Source organism: Apium graveolens, unplaced genomic scaffold (assembly GCF_009905375.1).
Source record: "Apium graveolens cultivar Ventura unplaced genomic scaffold, ASM990537v1 ctg2072, whole genome shotgun sequence".
NCBI classification, from domain to species: Eukaryota; Viridiplantae; Streptophyta; class Magnoliopsida; order Apiales; family Apiaceae; genus Apium; species Apium graveolens.
Window position 1 is genome coordinate 57,041 of NW_027417518.1, and position 19,558 is coordinate 76,598.

At 38.7% G+C, this 19,558-nt stretch overlaps 2 protein-coding genes and 1 long non-coding RNA gene across 3 annotated transcripts; all 3 read left to right on the forward strand.

Moving 5' to 3' along the window:
* Positions 1 to 425: 425 nt before the first annotated feature.
* LOC141700306 (uncharacterized) lies at positions 426 to 2,203 on the forward strand. The gene is made up of 3 exons (XR_012566282.1): positions 426 to 494; positions 1,188 to 1,294; positions 2,070 to 2,203. It is a non-coding gene; the product is annotated as an uncharacterized LOC141700306 (long non-coding RNA).
* An 8,916-nt stretch (positions 2,204 to 11,119) lies between these two features.
* Positions 11,120 to 12,391, forward strand: LOC141700298 (uncharacterized). The gene is made up of 4 exons (XM_074504094.1): positions 11,120 to 11,397; positions 11,568 to 11,705; positions 11,876 to 12,064; positions 12,214 to 12,391. The coding sequence occupies exons 1-4, from the start codon at positions 11,120 to 11,122 to the stop codon at positions 12,389 to 12,391; spliced, it is 783 nt and encodes a 260-aa protein (XP_074360195.1).
* A 45-nt stretch (positions 12,392 to 12,436) lies between these two features.
* Positions 12,437 to 13,647, forward strand: LOC141700299 (uncharacterized). Its single transcript, XM_074504095.1, has 2 exons — positions 12,437 to 12,839; positions 12,944 to 13,647. Exons 1-2 carry the CDS (start codon positions 12,437 to 12,439, stop codon positions 13,645 to 13,647), a joined length of 1,107 nt encoding a protein of 368 aa, XP_074360196.1.
* Positions 13,648 to 19,558: the final 5,911 nt, after the last annotated feature.

Sequence of the window (19,558 nt, forward strand, 5' to 3'; positions counted from 1 at the left end):
AGCTCTGGATTTCGAAGCTGAGGCTATTTTCGATGAGGAACTCATCAATGTAAGTAACTAGATATCAGAGTTTTCGTACCATTTTCAAATTTTCGGCTAGAGTTGGTTACTCTCGAAATAACAAGTTTTTATAAATTGAGCGTCTCTTTGTACTTGGAGTTGTTCTAATTGAGCACGATGCCTTTTTCTGGCTGATTATTATATTATTATTGTCTTATAACACTTTTGTTTTGATGTCTTGTTTAATTGAGATGTATGTTGTTTATCCCAAATTGTGAAATCTAAATACTTTACTGAAATGAGTACTAGGGCAGACCCTGTTGAATATCAAGATTCTATTTCTGTAATGGTTTAATCTACTCCTGGATTACTTGATGAACCGATAATTGATTTGTATCTTCTGGATGATAACACTACTAGGTGGACAAAGAAGAGCAAGGTTGAGTTTATCACATAAAGCATCACCTCATTCAGAAAAAAGTTGCAGCACAAAGGTGATCCCCTCCCTCTCTCTATCTCTCTCTGTCCACATGAAATAAATAGATAAATTATGAATCATTACATGTAAAATTTTTATCTATTTTTTTATGAATAGAGTAGCATTGACAACTGATTTTTACTAGCAATTAGTTTCTGCCAAAAAATAAAATTTGAGAATAAAAGTACCTGTCCATGCACATCAGTTGCAAAACCAGTGGGAAAAGGTTCTGCCATTACTAAAATATCTACAAGGTAGTCCATCTGTAAAATAAGTGTAGCTCTATCTCCTACTCAATATATATCTTCATGTGTAAGAACAACAAATAGACAGCCCTGTGCAGAATACAAAGTAAAAGAAATTGTATCAACTCAAAAAAAATAAATTTAACTAATTTAATTTCCTTGTTGTTCTTTTACTTTTAGTTATCTAATATTCATCAATCAAAATAGACTTAGAATTAAACAAAAAATCGACCAAAATAATAGCTAAGATATTAATGGAAGTGCTTAGGATATTACATTCATTTTTTAGGAATTTCTCCAAAAAATCGACCAAAATAATAGCTAAGGTTCTAGTTACTAGTTAGTCAAATTATTTTTATTCCAGTTATGATACCTTTTGATTTCTTTCAATGTATAAATTTTATACTCCTATTTTTGGTGCATTGGTTTCATGTGTATTTACCTGGTGGCTATGTGTTGTGCAGATGTTGCTGCACAGGGGGTGCATCCAGGCCAATGGATGTTGCTAAAAAAAAGTAAAAGAACAGAGAAAAACCTTTTGTTTCTTACACTGAACTCCAAGCCGAGGATGGTAAGTTTATATATATATATATATATTTAACAGTTGGAATTTTTTCAAAAAGTCTTGTAAGCAAGTCATTAGTATTGGCAAGTTGTGGAGCTTACAAATTTTTAGATGACTGTCGAAAATGTACACAATATGCATGATTTATTGTATAAATTAGCAAATAAAAGTAAGATGACGTACTGCAAGTATGACTTGCCCTGATGGGTGTTAAAGTATAATTTTGTGTTGGTAAGCCTGAGCTTAATTAGACATGGATTGAGAAGGGAATTTGGCTCTGCAAGGGTCATGTCAATTCTAGATGTTTGGCAGCATATCTTTGGTGTTCAAGGCATCATTTTTTCTTTGTGGTCATTGACTTATGATCTAGTAATACGATGTCCATATATTTGCCACTTATAAAATCTTTGTAGGTTTTGATAGTTGATCTTTTTCCGTGAATTCATAATTAAGAATTCACTTTTTCCTCTTTGTGTTTTAATTTGGAGGAATGAAGGAGCGTTTTAGTGTACTGCATTAGTGGAACCTATCCCTGCCCCTATGAAACTATAGTAGCGTTATCTATTAGCACATTATTTTCTTTCCAAAAAATACTTAATGAGTTGTGTTTATTTGTAACTAATTCCTCGATTCAAGTTTCTTGCCTTATGTATGTGGAATATTGCATATGGGCATATAGATTGCAGGTTTTACTCATTATTTTCTATTTCCTTCTGCCTCCATTTTAACTATTCTCGAAATTCTATATATTCTTCTCATATGCGTGTAATTGTTGATGCAGCAAACCTACATGTATGATATTTGGAACAAGAACATGATGGGCAAGAACAAGTACTAGGACTAGGCCTGCCAATGGAGTGAACATTCTCTTGCTTTTTAGGCAAAAACAACGGAATATGTATGCAAATTAGTTATAGTGTATCTTAATAAGAATGTTTAGAAATAGATTTGAAGTTATAGTTGTAATTCTTGTAGAGAACCTTTGTATTATAAATTTAATTTTAATTTTGAAGTAACAATTGAATTAATATAATATCATTTTATTTTAAAATTGATTTATTTTAAATAATAAGATGAATTTTGTAAACAGTTGTGTGAAACCTACTTAAAAAATGATGAAAACCGTTGTATGTCTCATTGCATATATTTTTTTTGAAAAAACTGTTGTCTTTTGATATTCTTTGCAATGGTTTAAATATTTTACATCATTGTCTTTTAAACGAAAAACATTTATGATAACGGTTTTAACTAGTTAAAAGAAGTTTATAAACTGTTGTTTATAAAAACATCGAATAAGTTAACAACAATGGTTTTTCTACAAAACCATTATTTTTAAGTTAGGTAGACAATAGTGGAATAAAGAAACTGTTATTTAAAGAATTTCCTAACAATGGTTAATACAGAGCAACCGTTGTGAATTCTTGATTGTAACCAGTATTAAAAAATATTGTTGAATCTCGCTTATTACAAGTGTATAAATAACCGTTGTCCAACCTTCGATCACACGAGTGTTGGATAGACAACGGAAACTCTACCTTTCACACAACGGCAAAAAATAGTTGTATGATTGCAAATATGTTGTAGTGTTAGTATACCATCATTTACTTGGACTTCAGAATGGGTATTATTACCATTGCTTGAAGAAGGCCTTTCCCCTGTTTGTTGTAGAGTTTGAGTTCCGATACCTTTTCCAAGAGGTGCCTTGTTCTCCACCCATAACAATTCTTTCATTGGACGGGTTTTTTTGTACTCTCTTTCGTCGTCACTGTCAATGACATCAGTGAACACATTCAAAGCTTTATCACCCTCTTCTACAACAGCATCAGTTTCGAAACCTGGCATGATTAATTGTTGTTAGTTAAAAAGTATTGTATTTTAACTACAACTATCTTTACAACATGTGCTATGCACCGGTGTTCATGAGGGATCATGAGGGTAAATTCATTGCTGCAAGATTACATAAATTTGCAGGTGTAGTGCCAGTTGTGGAAACGGAGGCTACAACAATTTTAGAAGCTATCAGATGGGAGAGTTTGTTGGGTATGCGACATATGGATGTTGAGAGTGATTCTCTGATCTTAGTCCAAGCCATTAACAAGGATTCATAGAATTATTTGGAAGCCGGTGTAGTGTTCCAGGAATGTCATACTATTTTGAGAGCTTGTAGAGATATTGTGCTCTCATTTGTTAAAAAGCAAGCTAACAAGGTAGCTCATTTAGTTGCTAGAGTACCTTGTGATGTTAATTGCTTTATTGATTTTCCGACTCCTCCACATTCAGTGTTGGAGCATCTTGTAAGTGACAGTTTGATGGCTTAATAATATCTTCTAGTTTCAAAAAAAAAATTATTAGCAACATTTTTCAAGTTTGCTTCTCTAAATATTTCCGTACATCTATGTATATTATTCAGTTCGCCTCTGTTATTCAGGTTTCCTTTTAACTTCAAGTAGAGTTTTTCAAGGTTAATTGCATGAATTATATAGTTTCAAGCATTTGCAAGGTGAGGAGTTAGAGTGCCACCACTAGAATTATAAGTTGTATACTGAAATTATTAACATACAGATATTTCCTAGGTTTCTTTGTTAGGGTATGTAATGGAATTGAAATGGGCCGCGTATAATAAATTTGAAATGCGATGGGCTTTTTAATAAAAACAGGTTGGGTTGGTTTAGCGTTTCAAATAGGTAAAATCTAACCAGCCCATTATAAACCACCCAAGTAAAAAATAACCCAACTAACCCAACTAACCCAACGACTCGGTTTGAACCGTTCACTTTAGGGTTGGGATGGGTTGGGTTTTGCGGGTTAGTTAACCCATGAGCAGCCCTACACCACGTGACATATTTGTTCATGTGTTTGTTATATTTAAAAATAATTTATTGATATGCATCATCTAAGTCAAACCACTAACTTGCAAAACTTAATCCCACCTTACCGTTATACTCTATGTCTATGTAATGTTATTAATTATTACTTTAAACTTTTGTAATCTAAATATTAGTTATACAAAAAATTATTAGAGATTTTAATCCTGTGTAATACTTGGAGTAAATATTATTTATTACACTATGATAAATCATTTTTTAAATAAATTTTACCCCTTCACTATAATTGCATGTAAAACGGATATAAAATAGAAATTTTTTAAAAATACTAGTCCATTCTCATCGGTATCCTTGAAAATAACTATTAGATAAAATTTTAAAAGGAATCTAGTCCTACGATTGTTTAACTTAACCCATATATTAATAAAACTTAACCCATATATTAATAATGATGTGATTATTTTCCTCCAATACAATTTTCTATGTGTTTTAATCATGCACTTAAATGAACTTAATATTTGTGTGCATGAGAGAGTAAAATTTGACATATTCATTTTTTATTTGGTATTGTGTTTATTTCCTATTTCCATTATTACAACTTATTTGATAATCACTTTTATCATATTTTTCTTTTCATATTTATTGATACAGTTACTTAAATATTTATAAATAATTTCCTTTACTATCAAACTAAGGATAGTTACAATAAAGCAAATCTGAACACTTGCTAGAAGTTTTTAGTTATCTACAATATCCAAACAAATAATTTTTTAGAAACTAATGGCCTATCTAAAGAACATTCCCACTTTCATGTGGCTAGGGGATTCCATTGAAGAAATGTTATTGTTGTTGTGTCCAACCATGCCCATGCTCAATACTTTCCCTGACTTCCAACTTAAATAAATTATTTCTGGTAATTTGATTTCTGGGATATCAGTGGATGAGAAACAGATCCTGCAACCATGCATACAAACTTTATTTGAGTAAATAATTATGGCTTAAACAATTAAAAGGAGCACATTTATTGTGACTGAGACATTTTCTTAAACGGTGACAACACCTACCAGTAGTTTTTGCATGCTTAGTTGAAACTGGATTTATATTAGGCATGAAAGGACAAGATCTCTTTGCTTTTCTGCTCCCTTGAGCTCTAAAGAACTCTTGTCCTGTGAACGTCAAGATTACATTTAATTATAGACCGTTCAAGTTAACAATGTATAATTAGCAAACAATATTAATATATGATCATTTACTTGGACCTCAGAATGGGTATAATTACCATTGCTTGAAGAAGGCCTTTCCCTTGTTTGTTGCAGAGTTTGAGTTCCGATACCTTTTCCAGCAGATACCTTATTCTCCATCCATATCAATTCTTTCATTGGACGGGTTTTTTTGTTTTCTCTTTCGTCGTCACTGTCAATGACATCAGTGAACACATTCAAAGCTTTATCAACCTCTTCTACAACAACATCAGTTTCGAAACCTGGCATGATTAATTGTTGTTAGTTAAATAAGTATTGTATTTTAACTACAACTAGCTTTACAACCCATGGACGCACTGATCTTCATTATAATATTTGTTGTTGGCACAATTCGAACCTGAAAAATTTAGTAGTGTATAAATAATAATATAAATATTTGTTTGAGTAGTGTATATTTTTTTAATATTTGAATCTAACTGTACTAATCATTGATTAAAAAGATCCGACGGTCATAAATGGGGATAACCAAACCAACCAAAAAAAATATACCAAATTATACCTCATTCCGGTTATTATTGTATATAATAGTATAGATTTGGAAACAATAGCGAGGAAGTTTTCCTAAATTTCAATTTCTCGTCCAATTTATAATCCAATGTAAAAAGAAGAAAGCAAATATATAGGGATATAAGTGCACCTGAAGTTTCTCGCTCAAATGAAGTGTACTTTCTCTGTGATGCTTGAGAGGTTTCCGGTAGTTGAGGTTGATCAGATGTCATAATTTCTACCGCTACGCTCGCTAGCAATTGTAGTCAAACATTATATGGGATCTCTGCTTCACTTTCACCAATACTGTGGACCATGTTCACGTCCTTTGCAGAGGTTTAGTATTGTTCTTTTTCTGGGAACCTATCCATAATTAGCTTTTGTTACAGATCAAATAACAATAATTAAAAAACAACCATGTAAAGAACATACCTATGTAGTGTTTTCAAATCCAAAGTATATTGGGAGCAAAAAATAGAATATAGATATCACTTATATAATACATAAACATAATACGGTAACCCAACACCTCTTGGTTTAGCCTTTTTGTGGGTTTGAATCTTGTCAAAAATAAGGGGTGTGTGTGTCTATTTATGTTTAAGAGGGGTGTATTCAATCAAGATTTTGAAATATTTATCTGGGTTTTTGAAATGAAGGGGCATTCAATTAAGATTTTAAAAAATCTTTTAAAATCTGATGGTATTTAATAGTGATTAGAAAATCTTTTAAAATCTGAGTGTATTCAATTTAGATTTTAAAAAATCTACCAAAATTTGACGACATTATTCAATTTGAATTTTTAAAAGTCCATCAAAATCGGATGGTATTCAAAAGTCTGTGAATTTTTTTATTTGAAAACCTTGTGGAGTTTGATGGATGTACTCGTTCATTTTTAATCTTTTGAAATCTCTTTAAAATACATGAAATTTTGAAGGATTTCTCGAAATTTTACAAAATCAGTTAGACTCTACAAGATTTTTTTATCAACTCCATCAAAACCCACAAACAATTAAAATCAACGAAAAATCTTTTAAAAACCATGGATTATTATTGATCCTTTAAAATGTGAAATGAATACACCCCTCCAAGTAACAAAAAAAAGTAAACATGATGGAAGTCTATCTTCCTCCATCAACCCTGAGCTTAATTGAAAAATCTTGAGCAGTAGTGCTTGAAGTGACAAAACAGAAACGAATTGAACTCAGATGAACTTTTAATCAAACAAAGTTTTAAGATACCGAATAATTATGTGTAACTTTACCGAACTAATATTCTTGTCTAAACTCGAGTTCAGTATATTCGAAATGAACACAAATCGTTCACGAATATATAGAGATTAACCGAAAACGAACTGTTTATGAACATTATATATTATTTTAAATAATTATATATTTAATTAAATATAAATTAATAATAATATATATTTTATATTCCACTATTTTTATCGAATCAAACTCGAGTTTAAGGAATGAGTCGAACTCGACCTGAACACAAACCGACCTCAAGTCGAACATCTTGAAAACTTGATTATGTTCATTAAAATTATCGAACAAATTATGTTGTTCGAACTCGTTTTCGATAAGAGAAATTGAATGAAATTATCGAACTCATACAAGGACGAACTTGAACGAGTTTGACGAAAATCATGTTTTTTAATCCCTTAAGAAAATATAAGTAATGGAAAAGGAATATCGTATCGAGAAACGTTGACAATTCACATTCATATTACTAGAGTCTATAGACAATGACTTTGCACTGTCTTCTAGTTCGTTCGATCTTTTATTAGCAGGATCAACACTATAAAGGGAAATCTCACGGACACAAGCTTTACATCGCTACCACCTATGACGAGAAACATCTAGTGATCCTCGTTGTTGCTCTCATGTACTTTTATTTATACCATTGACTGGGATGCAAGCCATCGGGTTTTCATTTCTCACATCAGCCACCTACTCCAAGACCACATACATAAAGTAATTTATTTATGTATCACAATAATTAAATATTAAGTAAACTACCCTTAAAAAATCTCAAGATATTTGAAAAGGCTTGAATTTGTTAAAGTGTTATATTCAACTATTTCTACACCCGCATAGTGCACAAATCGAGCACATAACAAATTTTAAAGAAGAGGATGGGAGGGCTCGACCACCTGGGATATCATAATTTAAAATCAAGATCTCTCTAAATCTTGGGGTATTACGACAACTCCATGATTGATTCAAATATTATTCAACAAAAAATGTTATAAAACACAAAACTTTCAAGATGTCTCATAGTATGCATTATATATATGTTCAGGAAAGCTAAGTCCACATTTATATCCACATAGATATATTCAAGAAAGTGAGATGCATATAAGCAAGGGGAAAGAGGGTAACCTCACCGAAAAAGGCTGGCAATTTAAATTCTCCTCTTTTCGTAGCACATCTGAATTCATTGAGTTTGTGGATGATGAATCTATTACGTCGGCAAGTTCATTCACAAGCTTTGGCTCACCTTCTATGGAAGTATAAGAACAGTTCTTCTTCATTCTAAACTAAATCCATAGCACCACTGGAAATAGAATAAAATTTTATTGGAATCGCCAATGGTATGTGATATGGATAAAAATACGTCCTAAAGACACATTAATATCGCATTAATTATACTTGGGCTTCTTGTCCGAAAAGTCCAATACAGGTCTGTCTGGTCCAAGCTTCGTAGCAGGCATGTCTGGTTTAAGCTTCGTAACAGGCCTACGATGGCCCAAGCAAGCAAGGCCCACCATCGGAGGTCATCCAAGTCCACGAACACGAGCTGTTCACGGACTAGGCCCAATACGGCTGGAAGAGCAGAGACATGTGTTCTAAATGGACTCAAAGTCCTACATAGAAGGTTCTAGATCCCCTTCCCCAAGAGGACTCCTATTCACAATTTAAGTGGGAGACTTGTCCACCAAGTCTCCCAACAGAAGTCTAACCCTAGACTCACCACTATATAAAGGGCTCTACCCCTCAATCTAGAACTACGTTTTTTGGCTTTATTCTCTACAACACAGAGATACGTAGGCATCTTGCTAGGACCGATAATATCGAACACAAGAGCATCCATTAAAGCTCGAAGCTCACCAACCCTAGCATTAAATACTAAAGTATGCAGGTTTTTATTCCACAACATTTGGCGCCGTCTATAGGAAGACTACACCAACCATGGTGAATACACGACGAAGAAACAATGGTGGAACAGACACTCCTGTTCCACAACGAACAGTCGCATCAGTGGTGAAAGTACCACCTCACTCAACTAATGCCTCCTCACAAGGAGCAACCCTGGTAGGGGCAACTGAGGCTCAGCCACAAGGGTCGAATCCCCCGGCTCCTCAAGGGACGAATCCCTAGTTGTAGTAGGTACTTGCACCTGTAAGCTCTCAGCCCGTTGGGTATGAGTACTCGATGATCGTGACCACTAACCCCCCTTACGGGATGCCTCTATACCCTGAAGTTGAAGGGAGTGGACACTCTGATAGGGGTGAAGTACAAGGGTGGACACCCTAATACATACGTGGCTTGGCTCCTATTCCGGAGGATCAAGAATTCTCTGGACCTTATACTGAAAGAGACTCGTAATCATCTGGTGATGATGTTAATCCAAGAAGGAGACATGCTGGCAAAGAACCAATGGCTGATACAGAAAAATGCTTCAGGAGCACTCAAGGGATGATCCCCCAAGACGTTCAAGAGAGGATCAGGACTCATGAAGTTGACGCATGACATAGAGGCACAACTGACTCCAAGACCCCCACTTGCTCGAAGACGAAGAGGTCCTCCCCTAATCATAGATCTGGATGGTCCAATACCAAGAAGGGCAGTTGCCCCAAGGGCTGATCCAAGTGATCTTATAGCCCTAGAAGATCCCGATGATCCAAACCCACCATTCACTGATGAGTTAATGAACACTCACATTTCTAGGAAGTTCAAGATGCCCATCGTCAAAGCATACGATGGTACTGTTGACCCTGCTAACCATGTTAGGACGTTCTCTAATGCCCTGCTGCTACACCCCGTGAACGACGCTATTAAGTGTCAGGCCTTCCCTCAAACCCTGTCGGGTATGGCTCAAAGGTGGTATAGTCGTCTGCCTCCGAACTCTATTGGATCCTTTAAGGACTTGAGACAAGCTTTTATCAAGCAATTCATAATTGGCAGAGTGCACGAGAAGAGTTCAGCCTCTCTCATGGGCATAATCCAAGTAGTAAAGGAGTCCTTGAGAGAGTATCTGAATTGGTTTATGAAGGAGGCTTTGAAGGTCCCTGATCTTGATGATAAGGTAGCTATGATAGCCCTATAGCAAGGGACTAGAGATGAGTTCTTTAAGATGTCCCTGGCTAAATTCCCTCCCGAGAGTATGCTACAGCTCCAGGATAGAGCCGAAAAGTATATCAAGATGGAGGAGAGTATGAAGAAGACAGCTGTGAATAACGAACCTACTGGAAACAAGAAGAGAAAGACGGATCAGGAGTATGACGCTAAGGACAAGTACCCATGAATTAGCAAAAGCTCTGACTCCTCCTCTTTTAAGAAGAATCAGCAACCAAGGTTTGCTGGGTATGCGAGGTTGAACGCTCCAAGGAGCCATATCCTTATGGAAATTGAGAAGGACAAAGACTTCAAATGGCCGAAGCCACTAAGGGGGACCCCGAGAAAAGAGATAAGAGTAGGTACTGCAGGTTTCACAAAGATGTTGGTCATGATACTGACAATTGTAGGAAACTCAAGGACGAGATTGAGTATCTGATCTGAAGGGGAAAGTTTGGACTTTTCACCAAGGGTGAAGAGGCCGGAGGCCAAAAGAGAGATAATGATCGAAGAGATGATGATCAGAGGGGTAACGACAGAGATCACAACCCACAGCCCTGAGGGCCGGTAATTAATATAATCTTAGGGGGTCCAACAGCTGCTGACACTACAAGGAACTCCCGAAAAGCTTATGCAAGAGAAGTAATGAGCATAGTTGGGGAACCATCTAAGCGTTCTAAGTCAGAGATGACACTTGAATTTGGTGACCCGGACCTTGAAGGTTTGAAATTTCCTCAGGATGATCCTCTGGTTATCACTCCGATAATTGGAAATTGTCCTGTTATCATGATGGGCTATAATGACTCTCAACTAACTCCATCTGACGCACCCATCTATGGGTTTAACCATGGGGAATGTAAAGTCGAGGGAGCAATATAACTTCTCGTAAGTATCGGGGAAGAGCCCAGGGAGGCCACACAAATGTTGAACTTTCAGGTTGTCAAGGCAGCCTCTACCTACAATGCCATAATGGGTAGGACAGGGATCCACGCTTTTATGGCTGTGCCCTCAACTTACCACATGGTACTGAAGTTCCCGACTAAGAACGGTGTTGGAGAATCAAGAGGAGATCAGAAAATGGCCCGTAGTTGCTATGTCACAGCACTTAGGCCCGATGGAACCGAGGGGCTGGTTTTCCCCATAGAAGACATGGACGCCGAGAAAATGATGAACTATGAGGAAAGCCAGCTGAGGACTTGGTCCGAATTCGCTTAGATCCCTTAGACCCGAAAAAGGTCACATACTTTGGGGCATCTTTGGACAAGCCCTTGAAGGGTCGAATAACAACTTTCCTCCAAGAGAACAATGATGTATTCACTTGGACAACAGCTGATATGTCTGGGATTGACCCGAACCTTATAACTCATAGGTTGAACATTGATCCAACTCGAAAGGCTGTAAAGCAAAAGAAGAGAACGCATGCCCCTTATAGGCTGGAAGCCATTAAGCAGGAGGTAGAGAAGCTTTTAAAAATTGGATTTATTGAGGAAATACAATTCCCTGAATGGTTGGCCAACCCCGTAATGGTTAAGAAGGCCAATGGAAAGTGGAGAATGTGCATTGAGTTCACTGATTTGAATGATGCATGTCCCAAAGACTGTTACCCCTACCAAGGATTGATACCCTGATCGATGCCACTGCTGGACATGAAATGCTAAGCTTTATGAATGGCTTCAGTGGTTACAATCAAATTAGAATGCATAAAGATGAGACCCCCGATGTATCTTTCATAACCGACTTTGGTTTATTTTGTTATCTTTTTATGGCTTTTGGACTTAAGAATGCAGGAGCTACTTATCAAAGACTGGTAAATAAGATATTAGCCCATCTAATTGGGAAGACCATGGAGGTCTATGTCAATGACAAGTTAGTCAAAAGCCTAAGCAAGGTCGATCATATTAGCCACCTCAGAGAGGCATTTGAAGTGTTGAGACACCACAAGATGATTTTAAACCCAACCAAGTGTGCTTTTGGCGTTGGGTCTAAAAATTTTTGGGCCATATGGTCTTAAAAAGGGGGAAAGAGGCCAACCGCGACAAGATCAAATCCATCCTAGACATGGAGTCACCACACTCCATCAAGTGCAATCAGAAGATTACAGGAAGAATTGCAGCTCTAGGGAGGTTCATCTCCAACTCTGGAGACAAATTCCTACCCTTTTTCAAAACCCTTAAGAAGGCGAAGGATTTTTAATGGACAGCTGAGAGCCAAGGGGTCTTTGGACACCTGAAGAAGTACATGACTGAAGACCCATTGTTGGCTAAACCAAGTCCGGAGGACACTCTCTATTTGTACCTCGCAGTGTCTGAACAAGCCGTGAGTGCGGTCCTCGTAAAAGAAGAGCAGAAGCTCCAAAAGCCTGTATACTATGTAAGCAAGGTGCTCCATGAAGCAGAGTTAAATTACTCTACCACGGAAAAGTTCGCGCTTTCTCTCATCACAGCCTCGAGGAAGTTGAGACCATACTTCCAGGCTCACAAGATTGAAGTCTTGACGGACCAGCCATTGAGAAATATTCTTCATAGCCCAAAGGCCAGTGGAGGGCTCATCAAGTGGGCAATTGAGTTGGGAGAATTCGATATTAAGTATAAGCCTCGAACGGCCATCAAGGCTCAGGCCTTAGCAGATTTTGTGGTTGAATGTACTATTAACGACCAAGAAGTCGGGGGCAAGAGATAGTAACCCCGGTAGATAGGGAGACGGAAGAAGAAACAACTCTGAAAGAATATTGGATTCTCCATTTAGACGGGGCGTCAAAAACAAAATCTAGCGGCGCAGGCCTAGTATTGCAAAGTCCTGATGGGTTTACGATTGAGTATTCTTTGAATTTCGATTTTTCTACTACAAATAATGAAGCAAAATATGAAGCATTGATAGCTGGCTTAGGCTTGGCTAGAGCTGTGAAGGCCAAAAACATGAAGGTCTGTGGAGACTCGAGACTTGTAGTCGCTCAAGTTAATTGGGAATTTGAGGCCAAGAATGATACTATGGCCAAGTACCTGAGAGTCGTAAAGGGCATACTAACTCAGTTCGATGAATGGTATGCAGAACATGTTCCAAGAGAGGAGAACACTACAGCGGATGCCTTATCTCAGTTCGGCTCACCCGAAATCGAGAACTATCCAAGAAGTATTTACTTCCAGGTTTTGAAGACCCCTACTATTAATGTCATAAATCTGATAGCACTAGTTGGTGTGGCAAGCTGTTGGATAGACCCGATCAAAACCCACTTAGAAACTGGGTGGCTCCCCGATGATGCCCAAGAGGCACGTAAGTTATCGGTTAGGGCATTGAGATACTCACTGATTGAAGGCCTTCTTTACAAAAGTTCCTTTGTTATTCCGTACTTAAAATGCTTAAGACCTTTTGAAGCAGATGAGGCACTTAAAGAGCCCATAAAGGGATTTATGGACAACACTTGGGGGGCAGGGCCCTCGCTCACAAGATAACTCGGTTGGGGTTCTACTGGCCAACTATGCTAGCCGATACAAAGGCTTATGTAAAAAAATGTAACAGGTTCCAGAGGCACGCTCCAATAGTATGACAGCCCCCAGAGAGGCTTACATCGATCAACACACCCATTCCTTTTGCAATGTGGGGAATGGACATACTTGGACCATTTCCTGTAGCATCAGGACAGAGGAAGTTCATTGTGGTATCAATAGACTACTTTACGATGTGGATTGAGGCTAAGGCACCAGCCAAGATAACCACCAAGCAAATTTCCCAATTCTTCTGGGAGAACGTGATATGCCGGTATGGAATCCCACACATCCTTTTCACGGATAATGGGAAATAATTTGATAATGAATAGTTCAGAGAGTACTGCGACGATAACAGCATAGAACTTCGCTTTACCTCGGTTGCACATCCTCAGGCAAAACGGGAAAGCAGAAGTTGATAACAAAATCATCCTTGATGGACTTAAGAAGAGGTTTGAACGCTCGGGAAACACTTGGATGGATGAGTTGCTGCCTATACTATGGGCATTTGTACCACCTGCAAAGTGACAACTGAAGCTACCACATTCATGCTGGCTTACGGAGCTGAGCCAATGGTGCCCCTTGAGATCACTTATGGATTCCCTAGTATTGAAGTTTACGAGCCAGAAACCAACGAACAAGGCATGAGGCTCGCTCTTGATCTCATTGCCGAGGTCAGAGATGAGGCCAACCCCCGTAATGCAGAGCATCAATGAAGAGCCTCCCTCTATTACAATAGAAGGGTTAAAGAAAGGTTCTTTTACCTAGGAGACTTTATCTTAAGAAAGATTGTGGCATCAGGAGTTGAAGAGAAAGAAATGCTAACCCATAACTGGGAAATGCCGTATAAGGACAAGAAAATATTAGGATGAGGATCCTACAAGTTGGAAACCCTGAGCGGTGACAAAGTGCCTCATACCTGGCACGTTTCAAACCTGAAGGTTTATTTTGTTTAGGACATGAAAGACATGTTCTTAGTACTTAGTAGTAAATGGAGGAATAAGGTGTACCAGTGCACGAGCATCTAATGAATAAAAGTCCTGAATGACTAAAGTACCGAAAATGAAAGAAGAATATGAAATCAAATTACAAATGCAGGAGATCCTGAAGGCTTATAGATCAAGTCATGATGAACAATTAGGTTACACACCGAAGATGTTCAAGTCCATGAAGGACCATAAATAGATAAAAGCCACACACGACAAACAAAGCCATGCAAGGCCTAAACACCGATGGACAATCTATAGTCCAAAATTAGATGATTGGCCCATAGTGGCAACCTCAGAAATAACCCAAAGGCTAGGAAAGCCCCACAAATTTACCATATCCTGGTAATAGCTATGAATAGAGCCAATGGACATATTAACAGAGCGCACCTCATCATCATGGGTGTCCATAATGTTGAATAAGTCTTACGACTGTTGATAAATGCTAAGAGAACTCTAGAATCCCAATCCAGAAACTTTCTCTTAAGTTTCTTTATCAATGAATCCAAGGCCATGTGATCACTCTTTCATTTTGCATTCTTAGTAAAAGAAGCTGCGAAGTAGGTGTTGGCTTAATAAGAAAAAGATATTAGAAAGCTAACTTCACAAAATGTATTTGGTCGACTAATGTCTACACTACAGACTCAGCCTACCAAAAGAGGTTGATCAGCCTCCATAAAGGCCCTTGACCAACTGGATATCCCTCAGAAAGGGCTCCAGCAGTCCGGCCTCCAAGGGAGGCTTTAAGCCAGCCAGGTTCCTCCTTAAATTTGATTTATTGAAAGTTCTAAAATGAAGACATGTACCTGATACAAGGCATGAGCCCCACCCATCTCCGCTTCAGAAAGCTGTTCGCCTAATTGGAACAAATTTAATCAATGATAAATTAGGAGGAAGATAGGAACCCTCGACATAGAGGATTCTAAGGCCATCTTTAACAAGCTTCCTTTGAATTATAAGTACCCATCAAGAAGACGAACATGATAGTTTATGTTCGAGGCCCGTCACGAACATGATCGAGACATGTTATCCAAGAAAGCAAAAATATTTCCCCCTGACCGACCAGAGGGGTCATGAATGGACCCCTTGGCCGAGGCCGAGTAGCCATCCATGAAGATCTTTGATCGTCTAAAGGGTCCTGAGATGAGGCCCCCACTCGGTAAGGCACTCCTCGAATAAAAAAGAGAGAAGAAAGTCTAAGCTACGACTTGATATTGAGAAGATTGAAGTTCAAGAACTTTCACGAAATAAGGTCCTGAAGGGCCAAGAAGCTCTTTACACTGAGGTCGACCAGGGCCTCAAGTGCTTGGCCGCTATGGCCGACCAAGAGTCCTTGAAGCCGACTCCTCCACATGGAGGGGTTGGCCTGACTAGGACGTCCTCGAAAGAACGTCTCCAGACATCCGGGACTCATAGGGATGTCCCCCAAATGAAGGTTCGAAGAAAACCATGAACTAGAGCCAAGGGATGCTCCTGGTGAAGATAAGAGCTTCCACAGAAACAAATTTCGTGAAGAGTAGAACACTCATGAGGACCCTGTAGGGTTGATTCAGACCCTCCTGAATGTTTTGCGGTGGAACTCATCAGAAATTCCTTGAGAATTTTTGAAAAAATAGGCGCACAATGAGAACAAGTTTCGTGAAGACTAGAACGTCCATGAGAACAAGTTTCACGAAGGCTAAAGAGTTCATGAGAACAAATTTCATGAAGACTAGGACGTCCAAGAAAACAAGTTCATGAAGAACAAGACGTTCACTAGGAAACGATCAGAAAAGCATGGCTGAGGCTAAACACAAGTCATTAGTCTTAACTGAGGATTGATAACACTAATCACCATGATTAGCAAAACTTATAGAGGTTAAATAAGATTAGCTTTTCAGCCAAATATGAGCCATAGTGGCCATAACTTACGTGCGGGGAAGCTCTGGCCGACCATCCCACACATGGAGGCCTTTTGGCCTACCCGGAGCCTCCATATCAGAGCCGTGATGGCCGAAACTTACGTACGGGGAAGCTCCGGATGACCAGGCAACATATGGAGGCCTTTTGGCCTACCAGGACCCTTCGTATCAGAGCCGTCATGACCACAACTTATGTGCGGGGAAGCCCCAGCCGACCAGGCAACATATGGAGGCCTTTTGGCCTACCAGAAGCCTCTATATCAGAGCCTTGACGGCCACAACTTATGCTCGGGTAGCCCTGGCCGACCAGGAAACATTTGAAGGCCTTTTGGCCTACCAGAAGCCTTTGTAGCAGAGCCTTGACGGCCACAACTCACCTCCGTAGTGGCCTTGGCCTATTAGCCAACAAATTAAGGTCTTTTTACTCACTAAAGGCTCTTTTGGAAGAGCTTTGAGACCCTCAAAAAACTTCTCTAGAGGCCTCACAGAGTTGTCCTCTGAAGATATTTCGAAAAGGATCACTCCCGTGGAACCAAATTTCGTAAGGACTAGAACGTCCACGAGAACGAGTTGGTTGGAGTGCATAAACATCCTGCAAGATAAGTTTAAGCAAATTTAGTGAAGCACAAGGCTTCCTAAAAAGGAAAATTCAGTAGAACATAGAGAGGTTAGCAAGAACGAGTATAGAACGTCCATCAGGATGAGTACAGAACGTTCGCTGAAACAACCGTAGCTGAACCCTGAGGAACTCAAAGGCAGCTTTAAAATTAATTCCATGGGCTATCAAGGACCACAAGAGCATAGAAAGATTAGTAGAAACCTAGTACTCTTAGTGAGAAGTTAAAAAAAATGGGGGGTAGGAATCCCTGGGCAACCACCTCCAGGCCAACCAAGAACTGGCCGACCAGGAGGTGGCCGCCCAGAACCCTCTACCCCAAAATGGCGGAGCAGACCATTTTAGGGGCTTGAGGCCGAGCAGAGCCACCTGCCCCCGGAGGTTCTGCTCGACCCCGAGCCCCCTTTCGAAATTTTTTGAAAATATTCAAAAAAAATAAGAAAAATTCAAAAAAATTTTGAATTTTTTTAAATTTTCAGGATTTTGAGATTAAGCCCAGATTAGGGCCGATTAGTGAAATTAAGTCCCGGTTAGGGCCGATTAGTTTATATTAAGCATAATTACCCGAAGTTACGGATAATTAGTTATTGGTATGATCAAATTAGCCCCGATAAGGGCCGTTTAACCCATTCACTCTTATAATTAGTATGAATTAGGGATAACTAGTATCTCATACATACTGATTAGTCTTGATTAGCCCTAATTAGGGTCGATTAACCTCGATTAAGGCCAATTAGTGCATTATAGCTTAAAATTAGGCTCTTTTAAGCCTAATTCACGACTTGCACATGGAAATTAGCCCCGATTAGGGCAAATTAGCCTCAATTAAGGCTAATTAGTGCATTATAGCTTAAAATTAGGCTCTTTAAGCCTAATTAGCGACTTGCACGTGGAAATTAGCCCCGATTAGGGTCGATTAGCCCCGATTAGGGCAAATTAGCCTCGATTAAGGCCAATTAGTGCATGATAGCTTAAAATTAGGCTCTTTCAAGCCTAACTAGCGACTTGTAAATGGAAATTAGCTTCGATTAGGGTCGATTCACCCCGATTAGGGCCATTTAGCAGCTTTCACCCTATATTAACCTTGACGAAGGTTAAGGGGTTATAAATGCTCGATTTACAGTCCCGATTAGGACAGTTTAGTGTTGAACACCATTCAAATAGCCCCTACGTGGCCCTTAAGTGTGTATTCACACGCTAATAAGCCATTATAAATGTGTAGGTCGCTCCATACTTTAAGATAATGCGGCGATACCCATGAAGGGCCGATACCCATGAAGGGCCGATACCCATGAAGGGCCGATACCCATGAAGGGATGATACCCGAAAAGGGACAAAAGTACCCCGAGTCGCGATTAGACCATTATAACTTCCACGAAAACTTGAGCAGTATTCACGGAACTTGGGGGGCAAATGATAGGGATAAAAATACGTCCTAAAGAAACATTAATATCGCATTAATTACATATGGGCTTCTTGTCCGAAAAGTCCAACACAGGCCTGTTTGGTCCAAGCTTCGTAGCAACCCCGTCTAGTTTAGGCTTCGTAACAGGCCTACGACGACCCAAGCAACCAAGGCCCACCGGCGGAGGTCATCCAAGTCCACGAATATGAGATATTCACGGACTAGGTCCAATAAGGCTGGAAGAGCATGTGATCTAAACAGATTCAAAGTCCTACATAGAACGTTTTGGATCCCCTTCCCCAAGAGGACTCCTATTCACCATCTAAGTTGGAGACTTATCCACCAAGTCTCCCAACAGAAGTGTAACCCAAGACTCACCACTATATAAAGGGTTCTACCACTCAATCTAGAACTACGTCTTTTGGCTTGATTCTCTACAACACAGAGATACGTAGGCATCTTGCTAGGACCGATAATCCCGAATGCAAGAGCAGCCATTAAAGCACGAAGCTCACCAACCCTAGCATTATATACTAAAGTAGACGGGTTTTTATTCCACAACAGTATGTATGTAGGAAAAAGTGAATATTTATAAAAAGTGAATATTTCGGGAGCCCATAATCTAAAATAAACACAGCAAAACGGGTGCTCAAATATAGAGGGAGGAGAAAGGAGCAAGAAAACTAGAAGCGTGAGAGGAGAAAGTGAAAGGAGGAGCAAGGAGAAAGAGAACAAGAAATGGCGATTTGATGAAAGAGAAAAAAGGACCTTGGAATAAAGGTGAAGGAAGAGCTTCATACTCTAGACATACTCTAACCCGCTCTTTACATATTCTACAACTTGATAAGCACCATACTCTAACTATATATATATATACATATATATTGTTGGGTCTTAATCTAAACATGTCTTATTTTCTATTTATTTTATTTAATATTAGTTTGTGTATGAATAAACGAAGTGTACGTTG

Excerpts from the sequence above, each read along its gene's own strand:
- LOC141700298 (XM_074504094.1), top strand. The coding sequence starts at position 11,120 with ATGTTGAACTTTCAGGTTGTCAAGGCAGCCTCTACCTACAATGCCATA. Across the intron at positions 11,706-11,875 it reads GAAATACAATTCCCTGAATG|TGGTTACAATCAAATTAGAA; the intron begins GTTGGCCAACCC and ends GAATGGCTTCAG. Across the intron at positions 12,065-12,213 it reads GAGGTCTATGTCAATGACAA|GGGGAAAGAGGCCAACCGCG; the intron begins GTTAGTCAAAAG and ends GGTCTTAAAAAG.
- LOC141700299 (XM_074504095.1), top strand. The coding sequence starts at position 12,437 with ATGACTGAAGACCCATTGTTGGCTAAACCAAGTCCGGAGGACACTCTC. Across the intron at positions 12,840-12,943 it reads AGCAGATTTTGTGGTTGAAT|ACGGGGCGTCAAAAACAAAA; the intron begins GTACTATTAACG and ends TTCTCCATTTAG.